This window comes from Brienomyrus brachyistius, chromosome 14, assembly GCF_023856365.1.
Source record: "Brienomyrus brachyistius isolate T26 chromosome 14, BBRACH_0.4, whole genome shotgun sequence".
Lineage (NCBI taxonomy): Eukaryota > Metazoa > Chordata > Actinopteri > Osteoglossiformes > Mormyridae > Brienomyrus > Brienomyrus brachyistius.
Window position 1 is genome coordinate 25,684,420 of NC_064546.1, and position 17,070 is coordinate 25,701,489.

The 17,070-nt window shown below is 43.7% G+C and overlaps 1 protein-coding gene across 2 annotated transcripts; it reads left to right on the forward strand.

Moving 5' to 3' along the window:
- The first annotated feature begins 4,673 nt into the window (after positions 1-4,673).
- Positions 4,674-17,032, forward strand: ipcef1 (interaction protein for cytohesin exchange factors 1). 2 transcript variants are annotated; one of them, XM_048974798.1, is made up of 11 exons: positions 4,674-7,625; positions 9,244-9,297; positions 9,975-10,011; positions 10,198-10,367; positions 10,631-10,704; positions 11,217-11,288; positions 11,659-11,717; positions 12,379-12,467; positions 13,657-13,975; positions 14,991-15,172; positions 15,977-17,032. In XM_048974798.1, exons 1-11 carry the CDS (start codon positions 7,587-7,589, stop codon positions 16,172-16,174), a joined length of 1,293 nt encoding a protein of 430 aa, XP_048830755.1. In that variant the 5' UTR covers positions 4,674-7,586; the 3' UTR covers positions 16,175-17,032. The 2 variants fall into 2 exon arrangements, with proteins under 2 accessions (XP_048830755.1, XP_048830756.1); XM_048974799.1 differs by lacking the exon at positions 4,674-7,625 and adding an exon at positions 7,647-9,085.
- The last annotated feature ends 38 nt before the right edge of the window (positions 17,033-17,070 follow it).

Below are 17,070 nucleotides of genomic sequence, written 5' to 3' on the forward strand. Positions count from 1 at the left end.
TTATTCCTTGTTTTGTTTTTTATTTCAAATTAAACTTCAGTGTGTCATCTCTAATAACGGCATAAATGACGTGGCTTTGGTTGTGCACCACACTATCCCAGGACTGAAAGAGCGACAATATAAACGGAGAAGTCATGAGCAGATATTTGAGACTAACCTTATTCAGGTCGCTTGCCGTCTTCCCTGTGCGACCTTCCGGCAATAATTCCGCTCCGGGCTCACGGCCATGCGCTGCGACAGGATATCTCGCCTATTATTACAGGAATGTCCATTGCTGAGCCGCAGCTGTAAATCCCTCACACTTGTGGTGATTTTGACGCATTAACTGCTTCCGATTCACTTGCGCTTGGATTACGAAGTGAAGAGAAAAAAAAAAAAAAACGTGAATCCGTTTCAGGCACAACTTGCGCAATTTTTGCTTAATTTTATGGCTAAAAGGAAAATTCAATCAGATTAATATTTGTGATTTTAATTCAAATGGGTGGCATTTAAGAAATTCAAAAGTAGGTGAGGTATATTCCATTTATCATGTTTTTTAATAATGCACACTATCAGTGTCTCTTCCAGTTTGGATGAATATCACACCAGCAATAAATTTAAAGACCATAAAACATGCTGAACTGTCTGGGGGGGGTAATCCTTTCCCTTCTCCTCTTTTTGTACCAGCATGCTCTCTCTCTGCACTCCTGGCTAAGTGTGGCGCTGTCCCTAATCTCTGCTTGCTCCTCTCCATTCTCTCCGCCTCAACGTGCCTAACAGCGAATGAGCTTTTCTTCTGCGCACATGCTCAGTGGGTGATGGGAGGGGCATGTAGGTGTTCCATGGCTTTCTAAATTTTTCACTTCCTCTTGGAAGATGCATTGAAACCAAAGGCATTCGTTGTCCCAGGTCAACTGTAAATGCTGGCTGTGAATGCAGTTTCTGGTGGGGGTGGGTCGCGATTTAAACGGCAGCATCTAGAAACAAAAGACTACTTCCTGGGGTGTGTCTAGTAATGTACACTTTTTTGTTTGATTCAGTGGCTTTTGATTTCCTACTCTGAACACCACATCAGGTTATTCACACTGAATTATGGCATCATTTCCTGCTTTGATTATTGTTCCGCCTGTTTTCTCCCTTGCCCTTTGAAACCCATTGTATTTAAAGCAAACGGTCAGATATTAATAGCTGCTGATTGTTTGTAGTGGTCTTTTATCTCACATTGGTCCCCCGATTTTCATCTTTAAGAGTTATGACGCGCATGTGGGAAGTTGCAAAGCTCTTGAACAAAGAAAGATTCGTGTACAATTGAGGTCAGACCCAGGCCTCAGTGGAAAAACCTGATGCGGATCCGTCCAATAAAAATCACGCACAGTTGGTTGACTTTGATAAACATCGACCTCTGATTGGTTTGCCCCACCTTCCAGCCCTGTCCTGTGGGCAGATTAACTCTCTACTCTCTGTTCACCACAGGTATCTGACTGGATCTCCAGCAGCAGCATTCTGGACAGGTGAGTACATGCCAGGTGTTTATCAGGAAGATCCAGGAGCCACATTCTGCACGATTCTGTACCCCACCCAAAAATACCCCAAAAAGTTCCCTATGTGTAGAAGGGGCTTTGTGCACTGAAGGTGTCATTTAATCAGTCCATGTTTAGGCATCGGATTCCTGCCAGTAATGAAACTAGGGTTTTATTTATGACAAAGCTTGTCAATATCAGGGGGAGGTGTGACGGGGGGGGGGTCGGCTTGGGTGGAAAGAGTGCAGTGGCTTTGGGCCTTACATCTGCAGCCAATGACACAAAAATATCAAGCTGACATTAAACCTGGAATTCGCCATCTGAATGCAAACAATGTGCAACTATTGGCAAAAGCAGCCTACCTGGAATCTCCAGGAACAGGCACCCGGGCGCCAACCAGTTGGCCTGAGTCACCTACTAGCTGCTGACGAAGTCTATTTGATGCTCATCGCCAGGACAACCGAAGACACAGTTCCCCATTTTTGCCTGGAAGCTCTCGAAATGGTTCCCTTTCAACTGAAAAGCAACGTCCTGTCCGTAATTAAGAGAAATCAGCTTCCTGCTTAAAAAGCAGAACGCCTCGCGCTGTGGGGTGTAATTACAGGCTTGTGGACAATAAATCTCACATGTGCACCAATGAAGAATCAAATTCATTGGTCCCCAAAGGCAGTGAATCTTTTTTTTTTTTTTTCTTTTGAGGAGAAAATGTGAAGCTGAAGCACCCAACACAAGATTATTATTATTATTATTATTATTTATTATTATTATTAAAAGGAGCTGGGAGGGGCTGCTCACATACTGGCCTGTCGGTTGATGCTGCCACACTGGGTGTGACTTGAACATACTGACTCTCCTTAAAAAAACGTTAAAATGCACCTTCCCTAAATTACTGCAAATTTTACAAATGCATGATTCTTAAGTCATCTAATTAAATATGAGATGGTGTGGGGCTCAGCGGGTTGGGACACTGTGCTTAAAATCGGAAGGTTGCCAGTTTAAATCCCACGGTTGGCGGGGTCATTTCACTGTTGGGTCAAGTAGATCCCACTTTCTCATAAATGTGTGTTGCTTTGGGTAAAAGTATCTGGTAGATATATTAAGGTGTAATAAAGTTAATTATAATACTGGAAATCTGAGCATGCCCTGGAATACGGTATCAGCTGCTCTGAAGGCCTGGCCACTTCGCTAAACTGCTTTTCTCTCTCCTCTTTCCCTAGATATGAGTCGAGCACCAGATTATGGTCCTTCTCTCAAGCGGTAAGGATGTTTTTCGTAGTTGGGCTGTGTGCCACCTTGCCAGGATAGTGGAAAACCGGCAGTGATGGTTTTACTCCGTTTACGTAGCCTGATATTTTACAGGAGTTTTACCTCGGTGCCTTGAGGTGGTGCTGTGGTTAGCACCGTCGCCTCACGCTTCTTCAGGGTTCAAGTCTCATGTCCGAGCTCTACATGCGTGGAGTTTGCATGTTCTCCCCATGTCATCGTGGGGTTTCCTCCGGGTACTCCGGTCCGCCCCCCCCCCCCCCACAATCCGAAACATGCAAAGGTGAACTGCAGTTACCAAATTCCCCGTGTATGTGTTCGTGTCAGTTCCCTGTGATGGGTTGGCGTCCCAGCCTGACTTATTCCCTGCCTTGCAACTGTAGCTTCCAGGATAGGGTCAAGTCCCCTGTGGTCCTATATAGCTGGTATGGAATATGGATGGATGGATGGATGAAGTTCCTTGCTGAGGAGCAGATGTATAAGATTTGGACTGGAAGTCCATGTCTCCAACCCCGATAACCCTGACTGAGGCAGATTCAGAAACCTTGCCTGTTCCCGAGTGAGAAGTCACCCCCTAGGCACCCTGCCTCGGCCCCCCAATAGAAATGCCAAAAGCTGGGTATGAGAATTGTGACGAGGCCCCCTGTTCATTTTCCTCCCGCTGCCTGTCACATGTGGTCGCTCAAGGGCGCTATTCCGGACCATCATCGTCCAGGCGCCGTTTGATCCGGAACAGCGGAAGGTTTCTCTTTGGCAGCTTCCCAGAGGTGACGTTTTAACTGAAAATGCTGACCCACGCCCCTCTGTTGGTCGCGATGCTGGGGAGCAAGGAATTCAGCCGCCATGACGCTGTGGTTCTCCGCCAAGAGGCATTAGTGAGATTCCACAGACCCCACAGGGAATAAAACATGCAACCAAATACACTGGGAGTGTCATGGGCTGGTAAAGAGACACACAGCAGGCCCTTGTCTCTCTATATATTTTTCCATTGATACATATAAATGGAAGCTTACCAGCTATCATCATTTTCTGTTATTCTCCGATCTGAACAGGAGTAATTAATATCACAGCTTTTCTGTCATATTAATACAAAACGGGACAGAATTGGTGATTCTGTTTAACAGCAGTAACAGTGAATCTATGTCCTCTGACACAACTTGATGACACCAGCTACTTTGATTTCTGCTGCACAGTTTACATTATGGTATACAAAATGGCGCTCCCTGTTGGTTTAGTTCCGCTACAGTAATATAATATGACGTTATTCAGCAATCTGATTGCTCTTAAACGTACAGCCCTTGCTCTTTAAATGTCATGCACAGCTGAAGACCGAAAAGAATAAAACATGAGATCAGTTTAGTCATAGAAATGTGCTTTTTAATGTGCTAGCAATGCAAAATATACAGACATCGACACCATAAGGGGTATTTTTAGGGCTCAATAGTTCACTTAAATAGTTCTGTTGCTATAGCATGGCTTTTGTCAGTATGATTTTCTGGTGAATTTGTCATTTATTTTGGTACTGGGCAACCAAATCATTTTTTATTTCCCAAAATCTCCATTGTTGTTTTCTGTAAAGGTCTTTCCTCTTGTGAGAAGGGAATCGACAGCACATGTTCCTGTTTTAGCGTGCTGCTGAATGCTTGCAAACAGTTGGGTGTTTGGACAAGAGGCTCTGGTCAAGGAATGGACTTTCAGGAAAAGCGGAATGTATTTGAAAATCTCTCTCACTTTCTGTTCCTCTCTACTGACAGCTGTGGCCTGATTGTTAATGAGGGTTTTTGTGTGGCTTATGAGGTTAGAAAAATGCTGTATTTTTTGCTCAGAAGGCTGCTGGTTCAAATCCCAGGGTCCCCTATACAAGACCCCTAACCCCCCCCCCCCCCCCAATTGCTTCCAGGGACTGATTTCTCTATTTGCTTTCTCAAAAGGAATGTATGTTGCTTTGGATAAAGGTGTTTGCTAAATAAAAATGCAAAAAATATAGTGCCTTACAATGTCACTCCAAACCACACGTTAGGATTTTTCTCATTCTTTGGATTCCCGAGTAGGTAAACTGGGTTGGGGTAGCCCACGCAAGCTGTCAGTGCAGCACTCCGGGAGTTAACATAATCCGTCAGCCCCGTTCACAGAAGGGTCATGACAGCGACAGGGGTAATTATAATAATCAGGCTGTTACTCGATATTCCTGTGCCAGTCTCCTCTGGTTTCACAGATGCGGATCGGGAATATAAATCCAATACCATCCTCGGCTCCGATCCTGGCACGTCTAGGACCTCGTGAAAAGAATCACTGTACTGTATGGTGCGAGGAGAAACAAGGAAGCATGGTGACAGTTGTCACCAAGCAGCTTCCTTCACACTGGAGCCCAGGATGATGAGCCATCCGCAAAAAATATCTTAAGAACATTTAAATAGTTTTTCGATTTTGCCTGTTCATGTTCACACTACGGCCACTTCAGGAATGCGTGTAAATTTTCCCACATTTATTTTCCCGTTTCAGGGTAAGAACATTCTGGGAACTTTTTTGTGAGCCGGAGAATTCCGGAATGCACCCGCAGTGCACGTAAAAGGGTGCATCATGCAATGCTAACAGTTCGCAGGGTAACCCTTGTGTTGCCACATTAAATGAGTTAAACACGACTAAGGCCACCTAGGGAGGTAATCTGTTAAATATTAGCATTTCTATAACACACCTCGTCATGTTTGCAAATGCATGTGTTGCAGTCATCAGTGTGTCTATTGTGTTAGAAAGTGAATACACACCAACCCACACCTGTTACATACTGAACGTCAGTCATTGATTGAACATGAGAAATTTTACAACTCGGAGCAGACTAATCAGCCCAACTTGTTTAAATATTTAATATCTAAATCATGCGTTCTCTTTAACGCCAAAGCATATTTCTTCAACCACTTTACCAGGGTGGTTATTTATACCTCACTGGCCCTTGTGTAAGGAAATGTCTGGATAACAACTAATCCACGTTTTGTTCCTATATAAGGTGTCCTGCTTTTGAATGATTACGGACAGTAGAAGTCAGCGGGTTTAATGTAGCAGTATTGGGCCCAATACTTGCTGAAAGAGATTCAGGGACGCATGAAGTGAAGGGCGACATCCCTCTACTCAAGCCCTAAGAACAGATAACTAGCTATAACCGCCACTCTTGGGGGGGAGGGGGGATGGAGGGCACGGTTCAACCGGACACTGGAAACAGTGCAATCATTTTGAAATCATTTTGCTTTCCTGTGTGTGCGACCGTGTTGAAAAGGTTGTCAATTTACTCCAACCCCAATGGTTAGAGATATTTAGGAAATACCCACCTTTAGTCCCAAGTCTACATTTCTCCCCTTTCGTAAACCAACAGTCAGTTTGACTCTTTTTTCCCCAAAATAATTCGTTTGCATTCTTTATGTAGTACTATTTTATTTGTATCACTCACTACACTGTACATTGCCTAAACGTGTTCCTAAATGAAATGTACCCGATAGAATGAAATTAGCGGTACTTGGAGTGTTTAAAATGTCTAGAAAAAAAACCCATAGCATGTACAGTAACTGACTGTCTAGATCAGGGGTCACCAACATGGTGCCCGCGGGCACCAGGATGCTCCCAAGGACCACATGAGTCGCCCACGGACCCATTCTAAAAATAGCACGACTCACCAGTGAGCAGCATCTAAAATTGAATTTTCTCTTGTTGCTATTCTTTTTAAAGCAATACATGCATTTATTTAATCGACACTTGAGTATTGTAATGCACTCTATGCAGGTATTAACCAGCTTGGACAAAATGCAGGAGCTAAAAAAGTGTACCCACATTACTCCAGTACTCTCTCCACTGGCTTTCTATACAATTCAAAACTAACTTCAAAGCCTTAGACGGACTGGCCCCTTCATACATCACCGAAGTCATAACTCCTTACACACCACTGAGATGACTTACGAGTAGGTCAGCTGATCTGCCCAGAAGTCTAGGCTGAAGCAGAGAGGTGATCGTGCTTCCCTGTCCAAACCCGCTTTACCTTTAACTGTCAGAATGGCCCCATCACTGTCTGTTTTCGAATCCCATCTTGAAACACATTTTTATTCGCTGACTTTTAGCTCACTGTGATCATTCCAGGTTTTAATATCTTTTATAGTGTCATTGTTTACTGACTGTTTTATTGGTTTGTTTTATTTTCTTCTGGTTTTGTGTTGACTCGCATTTTGTTCAGCACTTTGGGATCAACTCCTGTTTAAAAAGTGCTTTATAAATAAATTTGATTTGATTTGACTTTAATTACATTTGCATATATATAGATTTGAAAATGACAATATCTTTTTTTTAAAAAAGCATTTAAAACATGTTTATTATACATGATTTAAGAAGAGTGTATCAAACTGGTAGCCCTTCGTATGACTTCATGGTACCCGTGAAGTAGCTCTCAGTTTCAAAAAGGTTGGTGACCCCTGGTGTAGATGTTACAAAAAGGCACAACAGCGACGCACTGTGGTTACGGACTGCCATGTCCCTTTAAAACAGACGGAAAAATACACACATGTGGCCGATATAGTCATTAAGACCTAAAAACGACGATTTAGCTGTTTGTTAGGCGTCCCTCGTTGAATTTCATTTATTTTTGTTAGTTAATGTTCCTTAAATTGCATATATTGTTTTCATCGTTGCTTTTTCTCCATTCTGCTGCAGGAGTAAACATATACAGCGTTAATTACTTTTATGCCACCAAGGGAAAATTCCCCACGTACGATTTTAAACATCTAAGATTAGCAACTTGGAGCATTTCTCCGAAGATTTGGAAACTAACCCTTTTTACCTCAAAACATGTGCTCTGTAAAATTCAATCCGTTGGCTCGATTCCAGGTATGATGTAGCATATATCTTTTTTATTTTACTCCCCGTGACAGTCAACATGCAATAATTGTATTCTGTGCGTACGTGATGTTGTTGTATTTTGCTTACATGTAGGTAGAGTTATTTTCTGTTACCCGACTACAAAGACTTGATAAACAGTACACTCATTGACCTGTAGGAATTGACATGACTGCTTGAACTAAATGTACCTTTGCTGCATGAAGGTATATTTATAAACCCCTTACTAATTACAAGCTGTATCCCTGAAGAAAAGTTTGACTACAACTGAAATGAAGATTATTACTTTTGTATTTATAGCAAACGGCGATCGCTTTCCGCTCAGCCTACCCACCAAATATGCTGGTTTATTCACGGATCTCCCGTGATGTTTGACATGCTTTCATTACGCAGTTGAGCGACTGCAAGGACAAATGGCCGGGTGTGTAATCTCCCGGACTCTTATATTATGGAGATCCTTGTCGTCTCTCTCTTTTGCTAAGACTCACGGCCCCATTCATCAGGATCCTACCCGTGGACCCTGTCATCTGAAATTAGGGGTTTGCCTTCTTGTTTGAGGCAGTCCTCCCTAATCAGTGGCTTTTGCTACTTTGTTCCTCAAACATAGTGAAATACGTCAATCGGCCAGGGATGCTATTTGTATTACAGGTTACAGTAGAACTAGTAACAGACAATTACAGGCAATTGCCTGGGTGCCCCCCCCAGCTGGGCCGATTACGTGTTGCATTGCAAAGACAAATCTGCTTCATTTGTGTATTCTGTTTTCCTGTTTATTAAATTCTCTTTGTTGATATTATTAATTTAGACTTTACGGTAAAATAATCGTCATAAATTCTATCGTGGGGCGGGGTGCGTTGGAGGGTCCCATTGGATTTTAATTTTTTTTGCCTGGGGCCCCCACTGTCCCTAGAATCGCCTTTGGGCATTTCTGTGGAAATATCTGTCGTAATCGAAAGTGTGAAACCGAGCGGTATGATTTGGAAACCTTATGAACCTTATTTCTTAATGTTTATGAGTTAAACGAGACATTCTTTTTTTTTTTAACAAAGGCTTCCCAAATCTGGAAATCGAGTGCCTGGCCTGTCAGAAGATGTCACGGGACGCGCACTTTGGCACCTTTCTGTCGCAGGCTGACCGGCAGACGCCGCATCCTCATTTTCATTGTTCCTCACAGCCCGGCTTTGCTGCGAATGAGGAACCCGAGCGGCGTAGGAAGTTGGCCAATTCGCGCAGCTCAGCCCGGAGGCTCTTGCTCAATTTTCATTTAGCGATGTAGAAAGATTAAGGCTAATTCTGCGCACGGTGCTGACAGCGTTTTTCTTTCTCGGTTCCCTTCTGTAAGGTCAACACGATGAGTTCGTCCGTTTATTTTATTTTTTGTTAGAAAAAGTTATGAGTTTAGAATTCTTTGCTGTGACTTATTTGGGGATACCGTGGCCGCTCTACTAAAGGTGCAGTAATCTTATTTGTACTGGCCTGTATAATTAAGATGTACAGGTTATTTTGAGGAAAAAAAGGAGAAGAGTATTATTCGGGGGAGGGAGTGATTTAATCGAACAGTGGCTAAGATGTAATTTACTGACGAATTTGTGCGGTTTCTTTCTTCCAGGCTGCCTTCCCCATCTCGTTGGCACCGAATATGGCAGCTGATGGGTATAATCCAGTAAGTACCGTAGCCCTTCGTTACCTCCAGCAAGGCTGGTGCCACCTTCTCTACAGCAACTGCATAAAATGTATAACCATAATTTAGCTGAAATCTGTTTTCTGTTTGGTGGCAAGTTTTTTACGCATTGCCAATTAATGAGAAAATTCTCTTTGTTGTCGGCTGTGTTGTGTTTTATTTGTCTGTGGAATGAATAATTAATAAAACAGGGTGACTGATGCTACTGTTATGTCAGTGGTTGCTGTCAATGTGCAACACTTAACGTATCCCGCCCAAAGTGGCGTGCCTAAGCGGAGTCTGAAAGTAAAGTGAAACTTCGCAATTTGTATCGGTTGTTTGGAAAAGTGACCTGCTTCGCTCATCTGGGTAAGGTGGTGGAATGGGGGAGGGGAGGGGCAGGGGTGAGAGAGACGAAGATGAGGTTGGGGGAGGTGGTAGAGCGCGAGCTGAAGCGGACGCATGTGAGAGGCTTCATGCTCGGTGTTTAGTGTGAAACAGGATGTTCCAGTCGAGCCGTGAGTGGCGGCTGCGAGCTTTTGCCAGCGCTGCCTGCGCAGCCGTGCTTGCCCGCCCTGATCTGCGCACGCTCTCGACATCGCATCTGCGAAGCGTCCCCCAACATTTTACCACCTCCTGACCCCCCCACTGCTTCTTGTTCTACCTCCTCTCCAAAACAGGTCTCTCTGCGACCAAAATCGAAGAAGAAGGATCGAGGTAAGATTTGTAAAGGTCTGTTTTGACTGTGCACCGAGTTATTTTACGGCAGGACCTCGGGCTGCTTTCTCACTCTGTTGACCGTGAGCGGGCGTAATGATGTCAGAATCGCGGATGCAGCGCTGCCTAAAACTTGACTCGGGTTCGAAAGGAGACAGATATCGACGGGCTGTCCTCCATCCCCAGGCAATGTGACAATGAGCCGGAGGAGGATTTCCGTGAAGGAGCTGGGGAATGTGGACCACCAAGGTTGGCTCTACAGGAAGACTGAGGGGAAAGGCTTCCTGGGCATCAAGTGGAAGAAATACTGGTTTGTGCTGAAGAGGACTTCGCTATACTGGTATACCAGTCAGATGGTGAGTGGCATTCTCACAAAGGACCACTGATGTTGAATTTCTCAGCGTTGTCGAATCACTGTTAGCTGGTGAATGTTCACAAACTGACCCCAAGGGTTGTCCGACTCGTTGGACCATGGACAAGCAGGTCATGCTGCATGATGGTCCAGCTGATTGTCTGGGCTGCCAATAATGTTTTTAGCTGTTTCTGCACATTTTGTGATAACAGCAAAATGCTTTAAACGATAATGTCATCTCACACTGTGGTGTTGATTCCCTCACAGGCTGAGAAAGCAGAAGGTTACATCAACCTGGCAGATTTTCTGATCGACCGGGCAGTAGAGTGCAAGAAAAAGTAGTAAGCAAGCAGTTTTGCTTTTGAAATGTTTTTAAACCCGTCTGTAGGAAACAGACCGAGCTGAAACATGTGGTGAATGTTTGACAGGAACAGTTAACCACTTTTGATCACACATATCTCTGCATAATAAGTGTATGTAAAAGAAAAAGCAAGTTAAGCCAGATGGAAAATGCGCTCCAGCTTAAAAAAACATGATACTGTTTTCTCGAGTTACAGGAATTATTTTGGCTTGTTCCTACACGTAAATCAAAGCAGTCGAGCTCGTTTTTGGAAACTGAGTCAGCTGTGTCTTCTTTTCCAATGCATGTCGATGTTTACTTTCATTTCAAGCAGTTAATCCGTTTTGTTTTGATGAGTTAATTTACAAATATGCCGGTGTGTTAAAGCGGCAGCATTTTAGCGATATGGGGTGACTTTATGTCTTAATTCTGCTCTGTTGATTGTCTTGCCTTCGAATTGCTGGAAAGTCTCTCGCCCTTTGACTGCGCCTCCTTTCTCCTGCTCTCCCGCAGCGCGATGAAGGCTTGTCACCCCGACGTCATGATGTTTTACTTCGCGGCAGAGAGCAGCGAGGACATGAATATGTGAGGACCTCGGGCCAGGCAGTGACGGAAACGTGCCGTCTTGTGCATCTTGCTGCGGTTTTGTCGTTCAGAGCCCCCCCCCCCCCCCACCCCCCGCATGCTTGGTGCCGTTGACGAGTCACACCTCGCTTCTGTGCTGCTGCATGATGATTTTGGTTTGATTAAATGTGACAATCCGGCAGCATTCAGTCGGTCATCAAAAAACGTTCTGCGACTAGTGGGGGGGTGCAAGATGCCATGCAATTGACAGTCATATTTATCACTCAATTCTTTCATTTGTTAGCTCATCTTAGCATTTAGTGAACTACGCTGAAACAGGTTAGGCTTGCGTGCAGGAGTTTGTCTCACGAACGTGTCAATTTGCTTTCAGATGGCTAAACAAACTGGGACTGGCTTCCATCCACTACGAGCCGACAGACAATCCAGGAGGTGAGCTGTCTCAACGTTCAGCTGGTGGTTCCAGTGGTTTGGCTTAAATTAGAAGTCTGAGTGCTAATGAAAGTGAGCTAAGCTCTGCTTGTTGTTTTCACGTCGGTGACGTGCTCTACAAATCAAGTTTTTGCACGTACAGAGATTTTCTACATTCACACGTTACTTAAAATTTCATAAAAATACACAGTATTCTTTAACATACATTTACAGTATGTTCACCATTTAAGTACCTTTATTAGCAGATAAATGCCATTTTGATTTATCCAAGTAAGAAGTTATAACAGCAGAGAAAATTCAAGGCATTCTTTTCATACAAGGGACATTAATACTGCTCTGTCTCATGGGATGAAACAGTTAACTATTGCATTTAAAGTTAAAGGACAGCCTAGAATTTGACGACGCCATCGCCACACAACCAGCCAATAAGATGTCAGACATGCACTGTTATATATTCTTTCCATGTTGTAAAGGAAACTTTTTTATTTCACTTTTTACATTTGTAGTTGTTCACTCAACTTTCCAGCGCTTAACAAGAATTTTAAAAAAAATCTGCAGTTTATGGAATAAATGGAAAAGTGGTGGAAAGTTGCGTTGCGCGAAAGTTCTTAGCTGGTAGCGTAGCTATTTACGTGTGAGTTTGCCTGCTTTTTTTTTTCAGAGCGTTATAGTGAAGCGAGTGACCTGGAGGAGCCGGATTCCACAGAGGCGCCGCCTCCTCCGTACTCTGAAGAAGCGTCCACAGAAACCGTAAGCGCATCTCGCTCTGACGGGTTGGAGGCATTACAGACGCACGACTCCTTTTAAACTTGAGACTAAACGGATCTAATACGTTGACTTTGATGGTCGCGGCTAGTTGGGTTTGATCTGTGTTGCTTTTTGTTCAAATGCGGCTTGATAATAAATTAGTGATGGCAATATAGATAATATTATTATCCATAAATATTTCTTTCTACTATGCCACAATATTCTGCCTTCAGGATATTCTACTTCTGCACTTTTTTAAAATTTCGTTTGCACCACATTTAATTATTTACATTATATTTACTACTTTTGCACTTGGCCTGTTTTGCATATAAATATGTTCTTGCTGCTAAATGCACGAGAATTTCCCACTGGGGATCAATAAATTCGGGCTTAATCTTGATCTCGATTGGATCTGAGCGAGTTCAGTGGCCGGTACCACGAAGCGGGGTTACCGGCTTATTGGGGTAACTTGAAGTCCATTTAAACTGTGCTATCTTAAATCCGACAAGCTACCCCGATAAGCCAGTAACCCCGCTTCCTAGTACAGGCCACAGATCTGCCCCTCATCTCATTTGCTGGCAGGTCACCTGTTGCTATTTTTAGCACTATTCCACTTTCTGGTGCGGCAAAGGAAAGTACCAAGGGGGCGTATGTGTGGAAAAGAGACTCTGTTTTCACATTAAGCGACACTATCCATCATCCGTACTCCTGTGGGAATAATTCCACCTGATTATCTCCAAAGTTAAGAAAACGGCAGTTTCCTGTCCTTTTCTGTTGTTCCATCCCACTGTTCATCACATCCTCGCGGTTGTGAAGCTTCTCTAGGGAATCGCAGGAAGCAGGCGAGGCAGGGGGCACCCCGGGCAGGATGTGCATGCGTAACAGGGTGCTCTCTCACATACACACACACACACACACACACTCACTAAGATGCCGGTCCACCTAATCCATATACCTTTGGAGAGTGGAAGGAAACTGGTAGACCAGAAGGAAATCCATAAATAGACTGGGAGAACGTGCAAAACCCAGCTGTATAGATCTGAGGCTGCAGTACTGACCACTCAGCCACCATAGCAAAACTTTTATTGCTACGCATTGTTTTGATGCAGCCCACAGACTGAGTTATCTAAAGCGTTTATCTCCACGTGTCAAAGCATTAGCGTTTAACGTCTGTATTCCTACTTTTAAACAGGATAGTCTCCCTCCACCCTACTCCTCGCCTTCTCAGAGCGAGGCGTCGGGCTCCACCTCGACTCCCATCAGCACGATGACGTCCCAGAGCTCGGTCTCCTCCGCGACCAAGAACCGTCGGCTGTCGCTGGACATCATCGCGCAGTCGGCCAGAGCGGAGGTGCACTGCTCGCCGCAGGTCCACAGACAGCTCCACCTAGAGGCTGAGCAGAAAGGGTGCAATGTGGCAACATGTCTGGCGCAGAAGCCCCTGGATTTGGAAGTCAGTGGTACCCTATGCGCGGACCAGGGAGGGTGTTCGCCAGCAGCTGCTGCAGAGGGTGAGTCCGTTTAGCAGCTGTAGAGTGGCTAAGTGCAGGGCGCCCATTAGATGCGGCTAATTACAGACTTAATTAGACCCTAGAATAAAGAGTACCCTCATTTCATGGAAGGTTCCCCTTCCCCCCATGTCCGTCTGAGACTTTGTGTGCAGCCACTGGAATAAACTGGGAAATCTTCATGTCTTCCTGTGAGGTGCATTGTACACTGTGTATTATTGGGGGGGGGGTTGATGTAAAAGCTAGTGCAGACAAGCTAATTCATATCCAGGTTTTCCTTAGTGTGCTGTGAAAAATTAGGGTAAAAGGAAGGTTTTTTTAAGGCAGTTAATGATAGATTTGGAGAAAAGCGTCTGCCAGAATGTTCCAGATGTTCCAAAATTCCTGTTTCGGTTTATAAGGGAGTTGAGATTCGCTCTTAAAGATGCCTCTGTTTCAGCGGCAGGAATGTGTCAAGACCACGCTTTGGCTGTTTTGTTGACATATGACTATGTGAATTTATTCATTTTACGCTTCCTCTCAGTCAAAAACAAGAAGTGATGAAGCCGTCGTAGCACTCGGAGACGGTCTTCCTTTTTGCACGTAGTTGGGCTGCTCTGGGGAGGGGGGAAACACACAGATTGAGCTTCCTGTCTCCGGACGGTTACCTGTCATTGTCAGAATTGTAGGTTGAGGTCTCCGCCATCGTACGCAGGTGTGCGCAGGTCTGTCTGTGCCCTGCACCACATTTCCTGGCTGCAAAACAACAAAACGTTAAACGCTGCCATATTCACACCGTTGTCGTTTCTCTTCAGAAGCGCTAAATGCGTTAAATGAACTGCTTACGATGTTGATGCAGACAGGTTTAATATACTGTGGTTAAAACATAAACGTTTAAGCTTTTAAGGGAAATGGAGAACCATTTTTCTACACATGAATAATATAAATAGCGTGAGAGATCACGCTTTTTGTGCCGCCAGAAATATTGTATTTTATTTGGGGAGATAGAAATATAATTAATGTGTGTGTATTTTAACAGAAAATGCATCAGATGAAATGGAAAAATTGTACATTCACCTGAAAGAAGCCAGTCTATCACCAATTGGAGACCGAAAACCATCCACTAAAAGGGATTTTAGAAAGTCATTCATCAAGCGCTGCAAAAACCAGACTATGAATGAAAAGCTACATCACATCCGGACACTGAACAGCACGCTTAAGGTGAGTATGGTGCGCAGCGGTTGGTTAGCTGCAATCTCCACTGAGACCGCTAGGTGGGAGCATTGCAGCTAAATTGAACTTGACTTGAACTTAATGACGGAACACATCCCCCACCACGTGCAGGCTATGAAGTTGTAAGATGGATGGATAGGTGGATGGATGAGCACTCATAATTAAAGGAGTATTCAGGATGTGAAGCAGACAGACTTAACGCTGAAGGAAAAAAAACACAGCTTGTTTGCAGCTCTAAGCCAGTATTTTAATGTACAGTGTCTTTCCGGATATCTCTCATTTCTGCAGTGCTGTTTGTTGTAAAGAGCAGCATATTAAATACTTGGTATACTTTCTGTTTTTCTGTAGTCAGTCATATTTGCCTGTTGGCCTGTATGAATCTACACATTGTATGAATGTTTTATTGTTACAGCATTGTACAGTAAAGTGTAGTGATGACTGCCAATGATATAATATTTTCTTGCTGTAAAAAGCATCTGATTCTCTGTAGCAGGTACCAAACATGAGTAAATATCAAGTAATATAAGTACTTGTATGAATGGATACCGCACAACTTTAATAGCAATGTTTGGAAAACAAAATCATGCATTTTGCATTGTGGGATAATTTAGCTTCCATTTAACTGTAATGGTAGATTCCTTGCTTAACTGTGACATAAATCGGCTATTGATATCCATAGCTGGCTTGCAGCTGTGAGCGATGCTAATATAGCAATACCGTTTTGGTGAAAATGAAAGAGAAATTGGTTTAATGGCAGCTCATGGGTTTCCCTTATATCTCCCTTTGTTCTAGGCCAAAGAGGCAGATCTGCTGGCCATAGAGCAGGTTCTGACTGATCCTGATCTGACTGCCTTCAAGTACAGGAAATGGAAGGAGGCCCATCTGCCATTATGGCAGGACATCTGTTCGCCAGAGGGGCCTCCAGGGGGCAGTGTGGAGCACCTTGCTGCTGTGGCCAGTGTGGCCCCTTACACAGAGACTAGCGTGTGAAACTGTTTTTGAGGCTCCGGCTCCTTCCACAACCACTGACCTATTGCCTGCTGCTTGCCCAAGCAAAGAGCAGAGCTGAAATGCTGTTACAGTGTGGGACATGTACATATTAAAATGACAACGCTTTTGTTGCTGGGTGCTGTTGTGAACACTCGTTTTGGTTTGTTTTTTTTTTTACCAGTTTTCTCAGTTTTCAACATTCATTTGTGTGTTGAAGTACACTTTGGATTATTGGTGAAGTGGTCCATATGGTTTTCTTTACGGACACAATGAAAACTCGTGACAGTAGCTAGACACTCCGGTCGCACGTATGAGGCGCGAAGACAGTGTTGTCGTTTGTGACGTTTTGTATTTTGCGCTGGGGTTGGAGAAGCCTTACCAACCCCTGGTTCACATTACGTTCCTGTCCCTTCTGATAGTTTTACTTAATGCCAGTGATGCACGGTTCACGGGAAAAGAATTCACGACGAAGTATTTGTGTGACTGATTTTAATTGTCTCTGTAAATATGTAGTTCCTTCTTTTTCATGCAAACCAAGTTTGTAAATGTACACTTCTATCCCTGTATTAAAAGGCATTAGGTGTAAGTGACTGGATATACCTTAACAGTATCAGGACTGTGGTGGATTACGGTCCAGTTTCTCAGTGAAATTACCATTTCAGAGGATTTCTTTTTGCGAAATCTGTTAACCATGAACTCTGTAAAAAATTATATGTGGAGTTGTACCATTTGCTATTATAGTTTCAGTTGTAAATGTTTTTTTTGTACAGTAGTGTATAAAAATATGTACAGTTCACTCATTTCTAGTGTGTTGACCTGGTTCAATTCAGAGAACAATACAAATTCCATGCATAAAAACTTCTCTGGTTTCTTGTCCATGTGGGTAAATATATTTA